General features: G+C 35.3%; 2 protein-coding genes across 2 annotated transcripts in view; both read right to left on the bottom strand.

Annotated features, from left to right (window-relative positions):
• LOC136808490 (uncharacterized) overlaps positions 1-22,655 on the bottom strand; it is a 152,246-nt gene that overhangs the window by 10,517 nt on the left and 119,074 nt on the right. The window lies entirely within an intron of this gene.
• Positions 12,106-14,667, bottom strand: LOC136808477 (neuropilin-1a-like). Its single transcript, XM_067065006.1, has one exon. It carries the CDS (start codon positions 14,550-14,552, stop codon positions 13,644-13,646), a length of 909 nt encoding a protein of 302 aa, XP_066921107.1. The 5' UTR covers positions 14,553-14,667; the 3' UTR covers positions 12,106-13,643.

The raw sequence follows: 22,655 nt of genomic DNA, 5'->3' as shown, positions 1-22,655 counted from the left end.
AATAGCAATGAATTTGCAATTTTTTTCCCGAAAAAGGCAAAAGGTGTGCAGCACACTACAATCTCCCTCGAAATATATTGAGATTTTAGTGTATTTTAACGTTTTTCAGAATTTAAAGTTCGGGCGAGAATTGCTATTTTAGCACTTCCACTTTCTTCCATTGAATATTTTGATTTTAGAGGGGTTTGGTGGCTTCTAGGCTATATTCCAAGCCTCATTCGAGCAAATTTGAGCTTTTAAATCCTGAGATCCTAAGCTCCTAAGGCTTAAGTCTCATGTTAAAACTCAGAGTTAAAACTCTACTTTCCAACTGTAGTTTAAGGCGCTTAAAAATCAATTGTGGTGTTCAAAATTACACCGGGAACTCCCCTTTGTCTCAAATATTTCTTGTAGGATTGTCTGAAAAACTGAAAAATGCTGATTTCTGCTCTGCGGGGGATCCAAAATTACCTGAAAACCTCTAAATTCGTCTTAAAGCATGTTTCGGACCATTTTGAAGGGTTTGCTCCTGGCCAAAATCACTTTTTTATGAAATATTTAATATTTTGCAAAGGTCCAATTTACGAAAAGTCAAACACGTGAAAATTTCAGGAAATTTTGACTTTTTTACGAGTTTTAGCCCCTAAAATTGAAGAAAGGGGATTTTTGAGCCAGAAAAATTGCTTTAAACTTGGAATAAGAACCCCTGCTGAGCAGAATTTGGCATTTTTCAGTTTCTCAGACAGTCTGAAAAACTGAAAAATGCTGATTTCTGCTCTGCGGGGGATCCAAAATTACCTGAAAACCTCTAAAATTCGTCTTAAAGCATGTTTCGGACCATTTTGAAGGGTTTGCTCCTGGCCAAAATCACTTTTTTATGAAATATTTAATATTTTGCAAAGGTCCAATTTACGAAAAGTCAAAAACGTGAAAATTTCAGGAAATTTTGACTTTTTTACGAGTTTTAGCCCCTAAAATTGAAGAAAGGGGATTTTTGAGCCAGAAAAATTGCTTTAAACTTGGAATAAGAACCCCTGCTGAGCAGAATTCGGCATCTTTCAGTTTCTCAGACAATCTCCCTCGAAATATATTGAGATTTTAGTGTATTTTAACGTTTTTCAGAATTTAAAGTTCGGGCGAGAATTGCTATTTTAGCACTTCCACTTTCTCCATTGAATATTTTGATTTTAGAGGGGTTTGGTGGCTTCTAGGCTATATTCCAAGCCTCATTCGAGCAAATTTGAGCTTTTAAATCCTGAGATCCTAAGCTCCTAAGGCTTAAGTCTCATGTTAAAACTCAGAGTTAAAACTCTACTTTCCAACTGTAGTTTAAGGCGCTTAAAAATCAATTGTGGTGTTCAAAATTACACCAAGAACTCCCCTTTGTCTCAAATATTTCTTGTAGGATTGTCTGAAAAACTGAAAAATGCTGATTTCTGCTCTGCGGGGGATCCAAAATTACCTGAAAACCTCTAAAATTCGTCTTAAAGCATGTTTCGGACCATTTTGAAGGGTTTGCTCCTGGCCAAAATCACTTTTTTATGAAATATTTAATATTTTGCAAAGGTTCAATTTACGCAAAGTCAAAAACGTGAAAATTTCAGGAAATTTTGACTTTTTTTTCGAGTTTTAGTCCCTAAAATTGAAGAAAGGGGATTTTTGAGCCAGAAAAATTGCTTTAAACTTGGAATAAGAACCCCCGCTGAGCAGAATTTGGCATTTTTTAGTTTCTCAGACAGTCTGAAAAACTGAAAAATGCTGATTTCTGCTCTGCGGGGGATCCAAAATTACCTGAAAACCTCTAAAATTCGTCTTAAAGCATGTTTCGGACCATTTTGAAGGGTTTGCTCCTGGCCAAAATCACTTTTTTATGAAATATTTAATATTTTGCAAAGGTCCAATTTACGAAAAGTCAAAAACGTGAAAATTTCAGGAAATTTTGACTTTTTTACGAGTTTTAGCCCCTAAAATTGAAGAAAGGGGATTTTTGAGCCAGAAAAATTGCTTTAAACTTGGAATAAGAACCCCTGCTGAGCAGAATTCGGCATCTTTCAGTTTCTCAGACAATCTCCCTCGAAATATATTGAGATTTTAGTGTATTTTAACGTTTTTCAGAATTTAAAGTTCGGGCGAGAATTGCTATTTTAGCACTTCCACTTTCTTCCATTGAATATTTTGATTTTAGAGGGGTTTGGTGGCTTCTAGGCTATATTCCAAGCCTCATTCGAGCAAATTTGAGCTTTTAAATCCTGAGATCCTAAGCTCCTAAGGCTTAAGTCTCATGTTAAAACTCAGAGTTAAAACTCTACTTTCCAACTGTAGTTTAAGGCGCTTAAAAATCAATTATGGTGTTCAAAATTACACCGGGAACTCCCCTTTGTCTCAAATATTTCTTGTAGGATTGTAGAAGATCTCGAGAAAAACTTTCCAATGAAAATTAACTCTTGCAAAAATCAGTATATTTAAGGTATATTTCTGGCTTTTAACAAAAACTGTATTCAGAGCTGATGCATCATTCCTTTGGCCAATATGGATTAGTAAAATTTCCTACAATATTTCAAAGCACTCTGATTTTTTTTAGATATCTATATGTCAGACTCACTTGTTCAATATTACATGAGATCAGTAAACCTATTATGTGTGATGAAGTCAGCCATTCAAGTCACCATTACTATGCGATTGTGTCAGAAGAAATTCCTGTGGAAATTCATTGAGCAGTTAGAATCGTTCATCGTCGATATTATCATTGCAGATTGCCCAGATCAACAAGAAAAAGGTATGTGTTATATCTCTGATTTTTCACTAATGATTGGTGCCTGAGCACCATGAAACTATGAGTTTGAAACATAGATATTGTGTCAACTCCTTATTATATCTCTGTTATATCAATGGCTTGATTTTTGAAAAGGTTTTGAAAGTTTAAATTCGACAACTTTCAGGCTTAGCATAATCTAAAACAATGCCTTTGTGTCACTTTTAGGAGGAATTGAGTTTGGAAATGCTTACTAATAATGTGTAGTGTCAATCTGACTTCTGGAGTCTCAAATTTTCACAACAACTACCTTAAGGGAACTTATTTTGGCGGGAACTAATTTTGGCGAGCGGCGCAAATCTTGAAAAAATTTAATTTTGGTGGGAACTAATTTTGGCGAGTCAACGAAATTTTTAATTTTGGCGGGAACTAATTTTGGCGAATGACAGCGTAAATCTATTTTGCCTTATTTTGAGCAATTTTGATGAATTTCAAGGGTATATTTAGGCAAGGAAACCAAAAAATTTAATTTTGGCGGGAACTTATTTTGGCGAGTGAGCAAAATATTTAATTTTGGCGGGAACTAATTTTAATCCGCTAAAATTAGTTCCCGCCAAAATAAGTTCCCTTAACGTATTGTAAATCGCGCGTTCGAGCCATAAGATAACTATTACCCTTTGGGGGGTTAATTAGGCAAATGGGTGTCAGGAATGTACGAGCTATAAGCCATTAAGGGTACTCTCAATGTTTCTCACAGGGGTAAAAAAACAACAACCATAAACCAGCAGTTGGCCCTCCGAACAATACAAAATTTAAAATATCGAAAATTGGAAAATAGGCCCTCGCAAGGGTGTAGGGATGTAAAACGTCAAAAAAGGGGAACAATTTCGAAATTTAGTCTCTCACAAGATCGATTTTGGAACTCTGGTTCGGACAAAATCGTCCCCTACTAGTACCCTCCTAGCCCGGGATATTATGCATTGATTAAATAAATATCTTCGGTTATAAATTTTTTGTAAAAAATACCTATGACTATGACTGTTAGACACTTTTAGTGGTTTTTCACTGTTTAAATTTTAGGTCGCCAAATGATTCGAAAAAGTCGTTTCTTCTTGGCAAAACTCATTATCACAATCCTGATATACGTTAGTGCTTTTATGACAATGATCTACAAATACCCAGATAATTTCCTGTACAAAAGCTTGGAGAAGAATTACCTGCCATCTCTATGTAAAATTTTGATCATGATCCCGTTCGTAACAGGTTTGGTTCTACCTTTAGCGTTGTTTACAATCCTTTGCAATGCATTAACGTACACATTTAAAGGATTCTATGATGCATTGCAACATCACCAGGCAAGCAAAGGTTTATGCTGTAAGAAGTTTATCAAAGGCATACGAACAAGTTACCTCAGGTAAAAACTTACATATGTTTTTTTTTCGGAGAGAATTGAGTGGTATTATTATTAAAAAGTTTGTAAAACAACATTGGGCTGTTCAAGTAAATCGTCAAAGAGGGTGGACGAACCTTTTCAAGACAAAAAAAAATCCTGGAAACATGTGGATGCCCCCTGGAAAATGGGAAAATTTGCAAAAGAACCATTGGAAAAATCATTTTCATATCTTAAAGTGAGGGTGAACGAACTAAAATCAGTCTTTTTATCCCCTGAAAAAAAAAAATACTCCTTTAAGACCCCCTGGAAATTCTACTCAGATTACCCCCTGCATGGATATAAAATGGCCCATTAAAACAACGTATAATAACGTATACGTATATAACTCATACTCATACTATATACAACATGTATAAACAATGCGTTAGGTCGTGGGTTCAATCCCCAGCCTGGTCATACCCAAGACTTCGTACTTAGTACAAAAAAGTACAAAAAGACGCCTCTCTGCTTGAAGCTCCGCAATTGAAGAGAATGATCAAGAGTTAGAGGAGCAATGCGTCAAAAACTTCAAAAAATCGAAATTATGCGAGCCTCGATTAACGTAGTCTAGTATATTGAGATTAGCCTATAAGAAGATTCTACTATGGCCTTAATCCTTGACAAAAGGGGATTTCTCAAAATCTTAAAACCAAAATGATTGGAAAGTGAAGCTTTAGCTCTGAGTTTTAAACGTCACAGACCCGCTGGGACCCCAGCCCAACTGCAAACTTTTATCCCTGTTGGGAAAGATACCCTAGAATTTCAGCTCCACTGGGAAATTGACTTTGTTTTTATCCCAATTCGAAATTCAATTAAAAAATTACACTCCAAAACCATCCCAACGGATTTTTTGTACACTGAGTTTCAGAGGTTAAGTTTTCAAAGAATATACTAACCTCTGAAGACCAATAATAGAAATTTTATCGCGCATGTGTCAATCTAATCACTGTAGAAAAATCAAAGATGAAGAGCAAATATTACCATATTAATGTCTAGCAGGAGACGATATCAGTATACATGTTTACTATTGACGAATTCCCCAGCGAAACTTCCAAGTGTAATCGAAATGAGTTTCTTTCAAAAGAAATCTTCTACATGATTCCCAAATGTATAACAGTAATTACTAAATTATTAATTATGGTAATACTAATTCAATGGGATCGTAATAATAGAGAAATCTTGTGTTACGATTCTCTATCACTGACTCTTTTTAAAAAGCGTTGATGACATTTCTGAGTTGTAATCAACGACGGGAATAGATATATCGACTATGACCCTCATCCAAGATCTTGGATGTCGTCATGGTTACTTTTCTCTGCGTTGATTGCGCGCTGAATAGAAACTCGATTGGTCGGCACAGGTCAATATATGATTTTGGCCTGTGCTTTTCAAGGTAGATTTTTTGACCTGGGAACAATAAAATATCTATTCCTATTGGGATTTCAATAGAAATCTTTATCACCGCTTGGGAACAGGTTCCACTGGGGCTGTGAGGCAGGGCTGTTTTTAACATTAGACTTAAAATTTAGGAACTTAAGATTTCAGGATCTAAAATGATCTAAAATGATCCAATAGATAAGGCTTAGAATATATTCTAGTAAAGCCGATAAAACCCCCCTAAGAAAAACCCAATGACAAAAAGTAGAAGTGCTGAAATCACCATTCTCACCTGAACTTGAAATTTTGATCAACGAAAAAATACTCAAAAATGCTATTTTATTTTGAGCAGTACAGTGGATCTCTTTATTTCGAACCTCTATAACTCGAATGCCTCCTTAGCTCGAACAAGTTTTGTGGTCCAAATGCATTATAAATCTTACTCGAAATTTCCTTAAATCGAAAATATTTCTGTTCCCCGTCCGAGTTCCAGTTATGGAGACTTCATCGTATTTTAGTTTCCTTCCCAAGTGGAGATTTGAGAAATATAATGCAGGAGTGCTTTCAATAGTGCTCGAATCTTGGTCGAAATATATTGAAATTTTTAGTGTATTTAAAAGTTTTTCAGAATTTAGAGTTTGGCTATTTTAGTACTTCCTCTTTATTTCATTGAATATTCCAATTAAAAGGTTTGAGCTTTTAAATCCTGAGACTCTAACGTTTTACTAGTCTTAAGTCTCATGTTAAAATTCAGACCTAAAACTGTATTTTTATTACTATTTTATTACAGACTGACCATTCTCTGTGAAGATTTTGATGACATGTTTTCACTAATGCTGATGTTCTCTTACCTCATTGATGTTGTGTTGACTTGTTTGCAACTCAGGCTAATGTTATTCACCTACACTGATATGATATCCAGGCTAATGATCGCCATTTATCTTTTCTTTCCAATCGTTTCACTGTTATTTTTATCGGCATCAACATCACAGCTGTTTGAAGTGGTAGGTTTTTACTGTACTGCAACCCAATATTATTTCGTACATCTGAAATGAATGAATAAATAATGGAGTGGCGGCTTTATGTGAGCCGAAATAACGATTTTCTATCAAAAGGTGCTATTCATGATATTCCTGACATAATGTTTTCTACGGAAAGACCCGGTTTTTGCCAGTAGTGGCAAATTCTATACAACTTTTGTCTAGTTTAAATTTGCCACTACTGGTTAAAACTGGGGTATTTCCGTAAAAAAACATTACGTCATGAATATCATGAATCGTTTCTTGATCCTTTATTGTTAAATTCGAGGTATTTTGAATAACAGCTAGACGATAAATATTTCTTTATCATTTATTTTCTATTTCCCCCAATCTAACTTCACGTATTTGATCATAGTTCGTAAAAAACCCCGGTCTGCAAGCCTTTTGTTTCTTTCCATTGTTCCCTACTTGAACTTGCGTTTGAGAAATTAGTTTGTTTTGCTCGCTTTTTGATCATGTGATTAAATCTTAAACCAATTCCAAGAGGAATAAATACTTGGTATCGTGATCAAAAACTGAGCAAATCGATTTTCATCTTTTGATATTAACAAAGGAAAAAGCTATCAAAAAGCTTTCAGACCAGAGTTTTTTTACGGACTATGATTTGATTGAAATTTCAACAATCCGATACCAAATAATGATTTTTCAAAGTGAATTTAATAGAATATCTCACGCTTATAACAGGGCCAGAAGATTCGTTGCTTTGTTCAAGGTCTTCAAGTTGACGTCATCGATCTAGACACTAAAGTGGAGGTAAAGTATTTTAGGCACACAAACTTTCGCAAGCAGAAAGTTTCGCGAGGTCGAAAAATCGCGAAATTTACGATATTTACTTTCGCGGATTTGAAGAAAAAATGTTTTTCCCGAGCATAAATCGTTTGAATAAAAATGAGATTTTTCAAATGAAAATTGCCTTAAAATTGAAAACATTCCTTAAATTCGATAAAGACGGTTGCTCTTCAACTTTAAAAGGCATTAAAGGATAGAGTAGTAGTCAAAGATATCCTGCTTTTGCGGAACAAATGATTTAATTACATGCAAGAAACCAGTTTAGTAACCAGAAGAACAACTATGAGAATCCCTTGAACTCCAACGGCCGTTAAAAAATTGTTCAAGATCTAAAAACTTCCACTAATATGTTTTTCGTTGCTTTTCAGTTGGATTTACTGCTCTTTCACATTGGATCAGACCCTGTTGTCATGACAATATGGAAGATGATACCACTTAATCGATCTATTATCGTTTCCGTAAGTTCTGTAAACACAATTTAGCGGGGTTTAGGGAAAGGTCCGACTCGGAGGGCTGCGAGTTCGAAATAGACCGGGGATAGGCCATGTAGTGAGGTCACCTCTAGGGTCGCCTTTTGACCAAGGTGGCGGTTCCAGGTCCCATAATAAGAGACAGATCATTGGAAGAAGAAATAAAACAAAAAAATGTTGCAAAAAAAAATTACTAAATGGAATTTCAAATTCAATATCGAAAGTGATTTTTCTTCTTCGCGCTTTTGTGAAATTTCGGTTAGAAACTAAGTAGGCTACTCTACTCACCTTTTATCAAAAAGAGTTTCTTATAGGAAATATACCTATAATAGAGGTTTGCGATTCGGACTATGCAATAAGAAACAAATTTATAAAGACTCAATACCGTATTCCGTTTGCTCGTTGTTGAACATTTCTGTATTTGAGTCTTTGAATCTTCATGATTGGTCCTCATAGCATTGCTTCTTTCTTTCTTAACTGAAAATACAAAAACGCATATAAAGTAAAGCTGTATTATTTATAAATAAAAGGATGCTTTAAATTTTAGCTTATAGAATTTCAATTTTATTTTTTCGCAACCGAAAAAACGGGACTCTCTTAAATGATACAAATTGCCATTTTAAAATGTTTAAAAACGACAAACTCGAACCCAAGTCTCTTTAAATTCACCTTTTTCATGATTCTGATAGCCTTCACGAAATGTTTGCACCAGTAAAAGCAAGCGTAGCTCTTGGAGACGGGATTGACGAGATTGGAAAAACGGTCAATAAAGTTCCTTATATTGGGATTCAAAAAAGTAGTTTAGTTGTCTGGATTTTAGTTTTTAGTTCATTAAAATAGCTGCCCCCCCACTGATTAATTTTTCGAAAATTTTCCACCCAGGACATTCTTATTCCACCCCCTCGCTTTTTAAGATTTTTTCCAACCCCCTGGCTATTAGTATACAGTATCTTACTACTTTTCTTTTAGATTTTCATCAGTATTGTGACGTATTTCACGATGCTACTTTCATTCTTGTGATGCTGGTTTGCTTAATACTGTACTCAAATTTTGATATCACATTCTTCGCTCGTTATTGAGCTCTTCCAGAAAAAAATGGAATATGGGGGGGGGGGGGGTGGAGGATATTTCTTGGGAAATTTACCCCCGGACATTATGAATTTTTACCCCCCGGAAAACAGATCTCACCCCCGGAAATTCAAAATTACCGCCCTAGACAGAGAAAGTTTGCCCCTAAAACAAGGCAATTTTTGCAGAGTTTTCACTACCCCCGGACAAAATATCCAATATGTACCCTCCACCCCCCCATGTACGAACATTTTCTGGAAGAGCCCATTGTATATATAAAATGTAATAAAATGTTAAAATGATGCACCAATCAACCCTTAGAGTTTACCAGAAAGGGCTGATGCCATATCATATGAACATGAACATAGTAGTCCCTTTACGGCGTTTAAGGTAAAACGGTAAAATACCCAAAATTATCAATATATATTTTAAACTTTATTGATGTCAATCAAATGGAAATAAAAGATGCGTAAAACCATTGTGCTGAAAAAAAAATGAAAATTTTTTTGAAAACATATCATACAAAGTTGTTGGTGGTTTTGTTGAATACATTTATTTGAAGTACTCAAAATTGATACTGGACGAATGCATTGGCAAATTATAATTATTGAATTAAAAAAAAATGCTTTATTATAAAGCATTGAATTACTCAAAATCACTCCTAAAAATACTTGGAATGTCAGACTTGATCCGAAATTGTTTCATAACTTTCTCTTAAAATTCAAGAGTTAAGAGTTAATTTCAGAAATTGATTTCAGTCAGTAACTACAAAGAAACTTTGCAAATGATGGTGTCAGAGGATATCAAACAATTTCGTTATTCTACAGAAGTATTGGCACATGGAATGGTCTTGGAGTTGATGTTGTGGCTGCAACATTTGTCGCCAACTTCAAAAAAAATTGCTCAGAATGGGAAAAAGATCTCCATGATTTGTAAAATGTTAAGCATGACATATAAAGATATATACATAGGTCGATAGACCTGGAAAATATATTACTGTAAATTAAAAAAAGTATCATATAAGAGGTATTCAAGTAATATTATTATCTTTTAACATTCAATAAAATATATATTATCTTGTCAATTATTAATTACAATATAAACAGAAATAGGCTTTTGTCTTTTTAGTCTATATATTATTAGTATAACGCGTATGTCATTTTGTTTTCTGTCTGTGTGTCACTTTCGATTTCGTAAGCAATGTTTTGTTCTCGATAAGTTTGTTTTGATTGACAGATCGGATAGAGCCTGGTTTAGACTTTATTCAGCCTTTGTTTTGAAATTTAAGGCCCGTCTACATTTAGTAATTTTAATTTCTGCCTAGGCATGCCCGTTTTTTTGTTTTTCTCTTTTCTTTTGTTTAAATTCTTTTCGAATGTAATTAACGATCGTATTTATTAATGACATTCGAATTCTTTTCAAAACAAATTCCTTTAATAGAAAAGAATAATTCAAATGTAAATCAAAACATAACCAGACATAACAATCAAAAAGTTTGTCAAACAGTGGCGGCCTGGCAGTGCACCACCCAGAAAAATCTGAGAGGGGCGTCAAAAGAGCTTTTTAAGGGGCGCCAAAATTTTGTTGATGTTTAATTGGGCAATCTGGCGTATCTATAAGTACAATGTTATTTTTTTTTCGCCTGCGGCGCTTTATTTTACCTTCTTGCATCCTTTCTCTTGAATTTTTTCAAAACTTCTATCAATATTGAATCAGAAGTAAGAGAAGTGTTGTGTAAGCACCAGGGGTTAAAGAGAATGCTCAACCCCAAAATGAGAGATTGCCAAAATGATCAAAACTTGTTGACTAACTTTCTCCGTTTTAGAAGATCTTTTAAGCTGTTTAACCTTTCTTACACCAAAATCTTTTGCCTGCGGCTCCAAAATTACAAATAACCCTTCCTTCCAACTTTAGAATTTTTGGCCTATTTCAGCCATTGATCTTTAATAGAGAATAAAGTAACACCAGTGGCGCGAAAGTTTAAAGATTATCAGGTAATTTTTCTGATAAGAGTTTTAGAAAGCAAAAATATAGACTAAATCGACTTACCAGGTATAAAATTTCCATTTCAAAGATTAGGGGCGTTACTTTCAACCAGTCACTGCTCTTACAGTTTAGTATTTTCACTTAATGATGGAGGGCGCAAATAAGGACAAAAATACCAAGGACGCCAATTTCATAGTTTGCACCACCAAGAAAATTTAGCCAGGCCGCTACTGTTGTCAAACCAAACAAAGACAGCATTCAAAAGGCGATAAAAAGCAAAAAGGGAAAATTAGTCAATCTCTTTCTTCATATAAAAACATTCAAGTCGTCGCTACTGTCAAAAAGTGTGTACGTCATTTTACATGTTTAAATTCGAAAAGTTATGACAAGGGTTTTAAAAAAAGTAACTTAGAATTGTCTTATTTTTTCAATCTGATAAAAACAAAGAGTTGCACTATTCTTTGAGACTTTCCCACTTTTTCCTGAAGAATTGTCATTTCAACTGGACGGCATATTCAGAGTTGTTTCAGACGACACTGGTACAGTAAACGATGCTCTTCCTGATAACTTTTGACTTAAAAAGAAAAATTCGTCTCCATCCAAAGGAATTTTATTGCGTTCAGCTACAGCTTAACCGGCGTGCGACGCCGGGTACCGGCTAGTTTCATTTAATACAATACAAATCCAAAATTCTCAAAATAAAAAAAGTCGTAGTAGGTCTGGTAAATTAAAATAAAAGGGAAAAAAAATTTAGAACATAAATTATTTATTTGAACAACAAGAAGGCTTATAGGGTGTTTAGTGGGTGGTAGTTCGTCATATTTTCGAAAAGAATGAAAAATAGGAAGAAAAAGGAAAATCGAAATAAGTTAAAACTTAATCCTAACGTTATCCTGGTCTTTTCTTATACCCTCTTCCCTTTTAATTTCGGGGCAACATGTCTTCTAAGTAGTTTTTTCGTTCTGAGCGTTTTCTGACTAGATTTTTCAAACTAAAAATTGTTGCGAGGCAAGCTTGACCATTTGAACAAATTTCTTATGTAAAAGTTATATCGTGTATAAAATGTCTGAAGGTTTTTCTAAGTGTGTGGTTTTAAAAAGGTCAGATTTTGCAATACCTTGACACAACCCTAGTTTCAAATTACTAGGAAAACATTTGCATTTTTTGACAGGGAACACAAGATAAAATAGACAGAGTTCAAAACCTCACAAATACAATAATATCAAACTCAAATTGTGATAGCTTGTAACAAATGATATACAATATATAAATTGTGAACTTTATCCTTTCACATGTTACGTTTCATCAATGGATTCTCATAAATATTTTTGATTAAAACTAAGAAGGAATTAAAATCGATTTTACAGGTGAAATAACTTTTGAATGAGAATCGAGTGTTAGACTTCCCCCGTACTCTAGACTTTGTACTCAAGTATTTGAACAAATCCAAAAGGAAATGAAAAAGCTTTGAAAAAATTCCTTATATAAAATGGATGTCTATTAACACTATACACAAGACTCGATATCACTATTATTATTTCCTTCTTTAAAAGATACATCAGATGTACTGTTCAGTTTACTAGGTGATTGGACCTGCAAAGACCCATTATACCCTTTAGGTAGGTCTACTTCTGCTTCGGCAGGAGAGTTCAAAGAGTGTGTCCCACTTACAGGACTAACAGTATCCTGTTTGCTAATAGTTGAATTATGCTCTGGTGTAGACATTAAATGAGATAACTCTCCATCGACACTATCATGAAGTTCTTCATCATTAATATCCTCTGTCATTTTACTTGGACTCATAGTTTTAACTGGTGAAGGAGAAAATGTATGCTTTGGAGACACCATAACAATATCATGTTTTGGGCTTTGAATTAAAGAATATCTCTCAGCTTGTGAAGCTCTCTTTTGCTCTTGCAGAATCTTCTCTTCATTTTTTGCTTTCACTTTGGCACAATGGGCTTCCACTTCATTACGGTTGTTAATGAAGCGGCGGAGGTTGTTACCAATAACCCAAATAAGTAGTAAAACTACAATTGCTGAGAACGCAGATATCGTGATTATAGTCCAATCACTTCCACTATCTTCTTTTTTATCTTTTCTAGGAGTACCAAATGTATCATTGTTGAAAGTGGATTCAGAGGTTAAAGTTGTTTCTATCGATGACGTTGGGTTTTCAGGAATCATGTTTCTTTCTGTGGGTGGTAGTTTTTTGCCTGACTGAATTAATATGCTGAAGCCTCTGTCTGAGGAGATGGAGTCTGTCTTGAAATGTATACTAACACGATCAGCTAATAATGAGTAGTTCATTTTTGGTATATTGTCATTGCAAAAAACTCCAAGAAGATTTTCCTGCTCGTTCTGATAATAATTTATTGTCAATGTATCATCCAGACATGACTTTGAGGTACTTTCAATACTGAAGTCATTAAATATTATATCAATAGAATTAACACCTTGAGCAGCATTTACATTCCACATGCAGTCCATATTTCCAAAGTATTCATTAGGAAAATTTGGCGAATTAATTTTATTTGGTTTTCCCTCAATCAAATTTATAGTTTGCTTGCATTCACCAAAATATTTCAAAGTAAAACCATCTTCATAATCTGATGAATTGGATACAAAATTAAGCCATACTTTATTTGTGTTGATTTTTAAAAGATGATTAAAATCTTGATCCCTGTTTTTCAAACACAACCTCTCAATTACTGGAGAATCAATAAAATCAAAATATCCATCGTGAATATTCAAATAACCATGCTCGCAAAGTATATCAAATATTGTGAAATCAAAAGACAATGCACTTGTGTTAAAACTTCAATCCTCCAAAGGCAGTTTTGATCTATATCAACTCGACTATTCCCTGAAATTTTTCCATAATCAGATGTCAAAACTTCACCACAAGTAAAAGTACAACCAAAGGGTTCAATTTTTAAGCAAGGGTAGTCACCATATGATTTCAATGGTATTACACGAAGATATTTCATAACTCTGTGCTGACTAAAATTTGCTCTCGATCTGCCTGGCACAAGATTTCCTTTGAATTTTCCTTTAAAACCGTTCTTGGGAATGATATTTTCCCAATCTTTGCCATTCAAACTGTATTCAAGTGAATAACGTGTTACTCTGCCATTTTTGTTAGAACCTTCCATTTCTATTGCTCCAACATTTGCAAACTTTCCAAAATCAATTTCAAGGTAAATTTTATTGAAATGGCTTTCTTTTACGTTTGAGCACCAACCATTATATTCATCTCCAATACGCCCTTGAGAAGCTGAATATGAATTAAAGTGAGGAGTGCTTGAAATCTGAGAATCAGCGATCAGCTTAGTCTCCATTCCGAGTGGGTTCATACAGCTACATTGTTTGAAACGATGAGTTGGAGGTTCACAGTCTTCCCCTCCATTGATTGGTTTTGGGTTGTCACAAGAACGATTGCGGTTCTGAATTTGGAAGTTTTCCAGAGAAGGGTAAAAGTTCTCAACATTTTTCGAGTTTAAATAGCACTCTGACCAAGGTCCCCATGAATTCCAATGTCCATCGATTGGCAATGGTCTTCTCCCTCTGACAAACAAACCACGATTTTGCCCACTTGCAGACAAAATGAAAAGTATCAAGATACTCACTGATATTGATTCCAAAAATAACACAGACATTTTAGACGAACTGGAAGCCCTAATCTCAGTGTTTTAGATTGTTATCTGGGCATGGGTAACTCCATCAAATCAACACCTTTTGCCTTTTCTCTGTGCCTTTCACAAAAAAATATTTTCGAACTCTGAACCCGTGATGTTTTTGTTATCTTTATCGGTAGCCGTAAGAAAATTTAAAGAACAGCTGGTTACTGTAAACGAAAGGAAAACGATTGAAAAGCCACCACGGTTTTTATTTCTTGATAGAAACCGTCTAATTTAGGAAAGCGCGGGAAATAATGTGAACCATAAGTAAACAATCCAAAAGTTTTTTACATCAACTGACATCAATCAAACGCTTTTTTCTGAGCATTGAGATTGGTTCATTTATGTCAACTACATCATAATTTTGAGTTTTCAACCACTCAGATTGATTTCATTATTAAGAAAACCTTTGGATTGTTAATGGTAAATACGGTATACGGTATACCTACCCTGCGGAAGAACTATACGAAATTCAATTTTTCAAATGGCGGCACAACTTTTCCGCTTTCACAACTTTGCAGCAGCCTTCTTGGAGCATCACACTATTCTAATTGATTATTAAGAAATGAGAAGTTGGTAGTAAGTCAAGCTCATAACCTAGAGCACAATAATTTATTTGATTGACAGCATGGATTAATTTTTGATTTTTTTACGGTGTTTTTGCAAAAGAGCTCTCCGTTTTCTGCTGGCAGGCTGGGGGCAGGATTTATGCTTTTGTGTCTACATCTCAGCTCATCAGCATCAATTGATAAGATAACAATTTGGTTTTTGATACAGCATTTCTGGGTATTTTAGCGTTTTGCAGAATTCAAAGTTCTTCTTTCTTCTTCATCTATCATTAGTCACACTAGCGTCCCGCCAAAATTCGTATCAAAGATTAATGCTGCGAAAGCGCTATATCGTTTACTTGACTCTCAAGCAAAAAAATGCGCCTCAAAACTTCTAAATGGATTCAGGAAAAAATAACCCGGCGCTTTTTAATGAAATTAACAACGACCCTCGACATGGCCCGAGAATTCTCGGGCCAAAACTTTATTTGGAATTCGCGTAAAGCCCGAGTGCTCAAGCTGGCCCGAAAATTCGGGCAGTGTTCGGGCCACACGCGGGCCACACGCGGGCCACGCACGGGCCACACGCGGGCCACACGCGGGCCACGCACGGGCCACGCACGGGCCACACTCGGGCCAATTTTTTTATTTAACATGATTTAAACAGGCGTGTAATTTCAGGACTGAATTTTTTAAACATTTTCTTTGTGAAAAACTTGGTTTCTCTTAGATTATATATATACTAAATATATGAATGTTGTAAATTCATATAAATATTAAATGTCTTATTTGGTATGAAATATAGTTATATAATATACTTAGGGTGGAAATATTTACTAGTAAACTGGTCCTATCCTGGTTTTAAACTGAAGCGTGTCCACAGGAAGCTTGTAAAGTTTTTTTGAGCGATATAAACAAAACAGACAAATCTTATTTTGTACTATTTTGTTTGACTGGACATGCTGAATCAATTTAAATATGGAATCTTCTGACTTAGATTAATACTCCGTACTTAGATTAGACTCAATGGACCCAGCCAGACAGGCTTAAAAGCGTTATGAAAAAGGAGGCCCGAACATGGCCCGAATGACTCGGGTCATGTTCGGGCCAAAAGAATTGATAGGTCTCTTGGCCCAAACATGGCCCGAAGAGGCCCGAGAATTCTCGGGCCATGTCGAGGGTCGTAATTAACATTTTCAAAAACTTTGAGAAATTGCCTAAAATTTGAGCGATAGATGAAAAAATTTGAGCCAAGCCAACCTTGAAAACTAATTTGAAGATCAACTTCCCAAGAAAAAGATCTATGGGGGAGGGGGAACCCACCTAGATCCGCGCATCGGCAGATAGGCTATTTCCCTGAAATTTTGCCAGAGAGGGGGTTTATCTAAAGAATCCTGCATTTCTAAAAATAGACAAAAAGAACGACAAATTTCATAAAAAACGACATATTTCGCCGTCCACAACCCCGACCGAAAGTGACTGTACCACCCCTAGCGATTCATTCCTCTTTGTTTATCACGGGAAATAACTACATGTGGTCTAAAAGAACGACAAATTACGCATGCGTGTTACAATGCAGGATCCTTTAGAGGAACAGACTGCTTATTTTAAGTTTTCAAGTTTTAATAGATTGTCTGAAGGGATCTTGAACTTGATTCAAGTAACTCTCACCCTTGTTGTTGCAAATACAGCCTGTAGATGACTGATGTTGTTTTTTTCGGAAGCTTGATTTCCTAGTGTGACTAACTGTCTATAAATCAAGATGTAAACAGATATACATATAGTCAGGGAGCAGAGCGCCAAAAAAATCAAATAACACTTGGGACTTTTTGAAACTTTCAGGAATGCTTAAGTAGACCTAAAAGGTCACAAAACCGTTTACGTGCCCTTCTGAATTTACTTGTGGGGCCTTGCACGCACGAAAAGGGCTAATATCAGGCTAATCCCGGGGGGACACATTTGACCCACTTATATCTTAGGATTACCAGCTCTTATGAGACTCAAATTTGACCAGTAATACTTCTTTACAAACTCAATTCACTGGTCTATATTTTTTATGGCTGTCACTTTGAAAAGTGTACATTTTACAGACCAGAATATTTAGATTTTAGATAAGATTTTTCAGTCTTATTTACCTATGTATTGTTACCTAATCTACTTTTGTGAAATGGGGAATGCCCTATTTGGGTCACAAATTTGAGCTCTGTTTATCCTAAATGAACCAAGAAATCAAACACCAATTAACGTAATTTACGGACCAAAGTCATATCCAAATTTAAAAAAAAAAATTCTTTTCTTCAATTGTATGAGTAAGCTCAGATAAAGGTTTAAATTTCACAAATAAATAACATATGTTAAAAAATCTATCGTTCATTAGCAGGTTCAGTTTCGGATGTCGTTTCTTTTCTTCACTATTCGATTCGCTTTCATTACTTATATCCAAAGTCCTGCAATTCAAAATCAATATCAATATCACTCTCTCCGGAATCATCATCAATCTCCATGGCTTCATCATCTGGCTTGTTTTGACAATTTCCAGTATTGCTATCACAAGCGCAAAGATCAGTGCATTTCAGTCCATGTGACTTGCAAATACAATGATTAGAATCGCACATGGTTTTTTTTTTGCAGTTGCAAGAAATTAAATCAACCAACTCTCCTGGAATGGGGTTGCGAAGCATCCACTGGACTTCTAGTACACCATCTTCCAAGATCCAGCCGTAAACTTTCTCAGGTTTCGGAATATTGGGGAACTGTTGCAACGACCGAAGGATGATAGCAGTTACGAAATTTACCCTTTTTAGATGACACAGGACGACATCAACGGGTTTGGTGGTAACTTTTGGGGTTCCGGGGTTTTTTCTTCACAGAACTTTAGATACCGAGCTTCATCAGAATTTTTGCAGTTTTGGAACTCCGTAAAGCTCGCAAACGAATCGCTCGATGATTGGAAAATGTTTGGAATTTAGGACGAAACGATCTCCGAGTGCAGCAAAGGTGTCCTGGTATTCGTCCAATCGCGAGACGATAGTGTATGCCTTCTTCTTCCCAAGGCCATGAAACGCACTTGTATAATCGTTACCAGTGAAGGCATGGAGTGCTGGGAGACAAGATGACATTTTTTCACCAAGCTCTTGCTGTATGCTACTGATATCCAAAATCCTTCTGTTTAGTCGGGGAGCAGAATTCAATATCTCGAGTTAGAAGCGTGTTTTGTTTTTTGCTTTAACCCTAAAAAAAATGGGGTTGTTATATACCGTTGGAACGGAAATTTTATGCTGATTATGGAAACCCAGGTCTTAAAAAGTCTATCCTGGACGATTTTGAAAACGAGGCTGGAGTTTGCACTCCTCCGTGGTGTTTTTTTCGATTTACCTGTTTAGAAAAATGCTGACTGTCAGCAAAGTAAAGGTTTTTAGAATTTAATTTTTTTTGAAAATTGCTACAATAGAATTGCCTTTTAGCAAAAATTCAAAATTTTGAAAAAAAATATTTTTTGCACTCCTTCTTGGAGGTTTTTTGCAAAAATCAGCGTTTTTACAAAAATATACTGCTTAAAACAAGTCTGCTGGCAACTGAAATCCGGTTCAAATGACCCCTTTAATGGTTTTGACGGAAGAACTATATCTTACCATGACAAAAAACCGAAAACTGCTGTCAAAAAACAATTATTTGGCTTTTTGCTCTCCTTCTTTGGTGTTTTTTGACAAAAATCGATTTTAGCCGTTTTTTAAAAACAAATTCGACTTTTACAAACTATTCCCTTAAGTTTGGAAACTGAATGCCTTCGTATCTCTAAAAGTTATTCTCCATTATGTAAAATGATGAAAAAAATCAAAAGTTGATCTCCTCCGTTGATGCTTTTTGACCAAAAAGTTATGTTTTTTGAACGAATTTCTGCCTAATGGTCCAGGGGAATTTCAGGCTTAATTTAGGGAACCCAAAATTTGCGTACACGTGAAATTTTTTGATTGAAATGTGTTCATTAGGTCCTTAGGAGTGAAAAACCATCGAGTGACACTTTTCACACCTTGGGCATTTTCCATAATGGTGGAAATTTCAAAATGGCGGATTTTGTATTTTTTTGAAATTTTGATGTCTCTGAACATGGACATATTATATACCGTTGGAAAGGGTTTTTCATGCTGAACAACTTTTTTGCTTACAAAAAAGGCATAAAATGTACTCAATGTGAGTAAAAGAGGACAGAAGGTGTTAAAATGATGTCATCATCACCACCAAAAATTTGACATTTGCTTCAAATTATTGCAAAAGGATTTTTCATTACTCACGAAAAAGTCTGAAAATCTAATAAGTAATGTACGAGTAAAAAGTGATAGAAGATATCAAAATAACGTCATCACTGTCCAAAGCATTGACATTTGCTCCATTATATTGATGAATGTCTATATACCATTGAAAAGTATTTTCATGCTGATGTTGGTGCACCATAAAAAAGCACTGATTCGACTGTAGCACGAAAAAGGTTGTGTTTAATCTTGCCATGAAGGTTTGATTCAGTAGTAATTACTTAATCATTTTGAGATTCTCACATTAACATGCCAGTGGAGGCTTTGTGACTGCCAAGGCAGTTGAATTCTTCTACATTTTACATTACAAGAGTATATCCATGTATTCGATCTTTTTTGAGCTAACATGTAGAACTATGACAGGAGAAACTTTGATAGTGTGGAAGAGTTTTTCTGCATCTTCGGAATTGCCCAGATTGTATCTGTAAAGTAGTACCTGCTTCTTGATCTTTGGGGAATAACATGTGCTTGCTTCGGAATCTGTAAAGCTTTACTATTACTTAGTTGGGCCCCCTGCGGTTTGTGTTAATGCGTGAAAATCCATTTTTTATTGCGTGAATGCGTGAATCTGCCCTGTTTTTTGCGTGAACGCGTGAATTTTTCCTTCTCACCCAAATTTGTGCAAATTTCCCCTATCTTTGACAATTTCCCTGATTCTTTCCGAAAATTTCCCCGATTTCCCAAAAAATCGGGTTTGCATGAATTTGAGAAAAACTTGCGTGAATGCGTGTATTTTTGGTCCGCTGGGGGCCTATTAGTTTGACCTGGTAATCAAACCTTTTAACCTAATCCATCGTCAAATAGGAGATCTACCTAAAGGGTTTAAGCGCCAGTTCTACAGACAGGATGTGATGTGATGTACCACAGATGCAAGGTATTGTAAAAACACATAATCGTATAACCCCAGAACTCATATCAATTGAAAAAAGTGGACTAAAATACCATCTCGATGATAATAAAAGAGATTTGCCATTCCCGTTAGCACTTAGCCCCTTCAAGCTCCCCACCTGCTAAGAAATTCTCAACGGTTTATTGATGCTACATGGGTGTAAAAATAAAAATTACGATTATTTAGTTTTGCTTGATGACACCGATGGTTTCTTTATAGCTGCCTGCTACGTAAGCGAACTGGATGAAGCGAATCTGTAATGAACTAGATTACCCTTGTGTGTCAAGCGAACAAAGAAAAGGTGGTCTAGAGAGTTAAAACCATTGAAATCACTTTCAATCAGTATTTCAGAGCATGACTTCTAGCCGTCGGCTTATATTTCATTGCTATTGCTTTATACTCTACATAACATCCTACATAACACATTACTCAGTAAAATTTCAGCCTTTTTAGTATTAAGCGAAAAGAATTTTCAGCTCGAAAAATCCTTTTCCGGGGTGTCTACAGCAGGCAAGGTTTTAAGTTTTGTAGGGTCAAATTTTAGGCATTTTTCACGGTTTTCGGTTCATTTATTGAGTATCTTTAAGGTTTCTCGGGGCTCCATTTGATTTTGACTGGTAGTACAATACTCTTGAACGAGGTGTGTATAAAAGATTATTTCGTAGTATTCTCGAGATTACGAGAGAAACGAGAGAAGCAAGCACGCAATTTTTTTTGGAAATATTGCTTGTATAGAAAGAGACTTCGGGAAAACACAAATCGAACCACAAGACAAAATGCTCTTTTTCAAGGTTTTCAAGGAATTCCTTTAGATCATGTACACTTTTCAAGGTTGTTTGGTCTATTTTAAAGTTTCTTCATAAGCTTTTCAAGGTTTTCAAGGTCCTGTAGTCACTCTCTTTTCAATAATTTGAAGCAAATGTCAAATTTTTGGTGGTGATGATGACATCATTTTAACACCTTTTGTACTTTTACTCACATTGAGTACATTTTATGACTTTTTTGTAAGCAAAAAAGTTGTTCAGCATGAAAAACCCTTTCCAACGGTATATAATATGTCCATGTTCAGAGACATCAAAATTTCAAAAAAATACAAAATCCGCCATTTTGAAATTTCCACCATTATGGAAAATGCCCAAGGTGTGAAAAGTGTCACTCGATGGTTTTTCACTCCTAAGGACCTAACGAACACATTTCAATCAAAAAATTTCATGTGTACGCAAATTTTGGGTTCCCTAAATTAAGCCGGAAATTCCCCTGGACCATTAGGCAGAAATTCGTTCAAAAACATAAACAAAAGCATCAACAGAGGAGATCAATTTTTGATTTTTTTCATCATTTTACATAATGGAGAATAACTTTTAGAGATACGAAGGCATTCAGTTTCCAAACTAAAGGGAATAGTTTGTAAAAGTCAAATTTTGGTTAAAAACGGCTAAAATCGATTTTTGTCAAAAAAACACCAAAGAAGGAGAGCTAAAAGCCAAATAATTGTTTTTTGACAGCAGCTTTCGGTTTTTTGTCATGGTAAGATATAGTTCTTCCGTCAAAATCATTAAAGGGGTCATTTGAACCGGATTTCAGTTGCCAGCAGACTTGTTTAAGCAGTATATTTTTGTAAAAACGCTGATTTTTGCAAAAAACCTCCAAGAAGGAGTGCAAAAAATGTTTTTTTCAAAAATTTTGAATTTTTTGCTAAAAGGCAATTCTATTGGTAGCAATTTTCAAAAAAAATTAAATTCTAAAAACCTTTACTTTGCTGACAGTCAGCACTTTTCTAAAACAGGTAAAATCGAAAAAACACTACGGAGGAGTGCAAACTCCAGCCTCGTTTTCAAAATCGTCCAGGATAGACTTTTTAAGACCTGGGTTTCCATAATCAGCATAAAATTTCCGTTCCAACGGTATATAACAACCCCATTCTTTTTTAGGGTCAAGCAAAAATGCCATTTTTGGATTCTGCTCCCCGACTATAAAGATGTAAGATTGTTTCATAGAGGTCAATAGACCTGAGAAATACACTTCTATAAATAAGTGGCTGTAGAGTTTGGAATAAACTGTAAATACCTCCGCCACTGTTTACTCCGCCCCGGGCTAACCACCGTTTTCAAATTTATCCAGCCTCCCAAAACTTTTCCCTTTTTTAGTGATCTTGTGCAGACGATAGGATTGTCTATTATAATGACTGTAAAGAATTCCCCGCACATACTTTTAAAAACAATGGAAAAGAACTTTCACTCTTTTGTTATTTGATATTTTTGGTATGCTCGACAGAAATGTGCCATATAAAAGCTGTTGTATGCTAATCCTTTACACAGTCATTTCCAATAGACGG

The sequence above is a fragment of the Clytia hemisphaerica genome, unplaced genomic scaffold (assembly GCF_902728285.1).
Source record: "Clytia hemisphaerica strain Z4C2 unplaced genomic scaffold, Clytia hemisphaerica genome assembly, whole genome shotgun sequence".
In the NCBI taxonomy this organism is placed as follows: Eukaryota; Metazoa; Cnidaria; class Hydrozoa; order Leptothecata; family Clytiidae; genus Clytia; species Clytia hemisphaerica.
Note: the sequence above shows the minus strand (reverse complement) of the source record. Positions and strands in the feature narration are given on the sequence as shown.

Coding starts and splice junctions, on each gene's coding strand:
- LOC136808477 (XM_067065006.1), bottom strand. CDS start 14,552: ATGTCTGTGTTATTTTTGGAATCAATATCAGTGAGTATCTTGATACTT.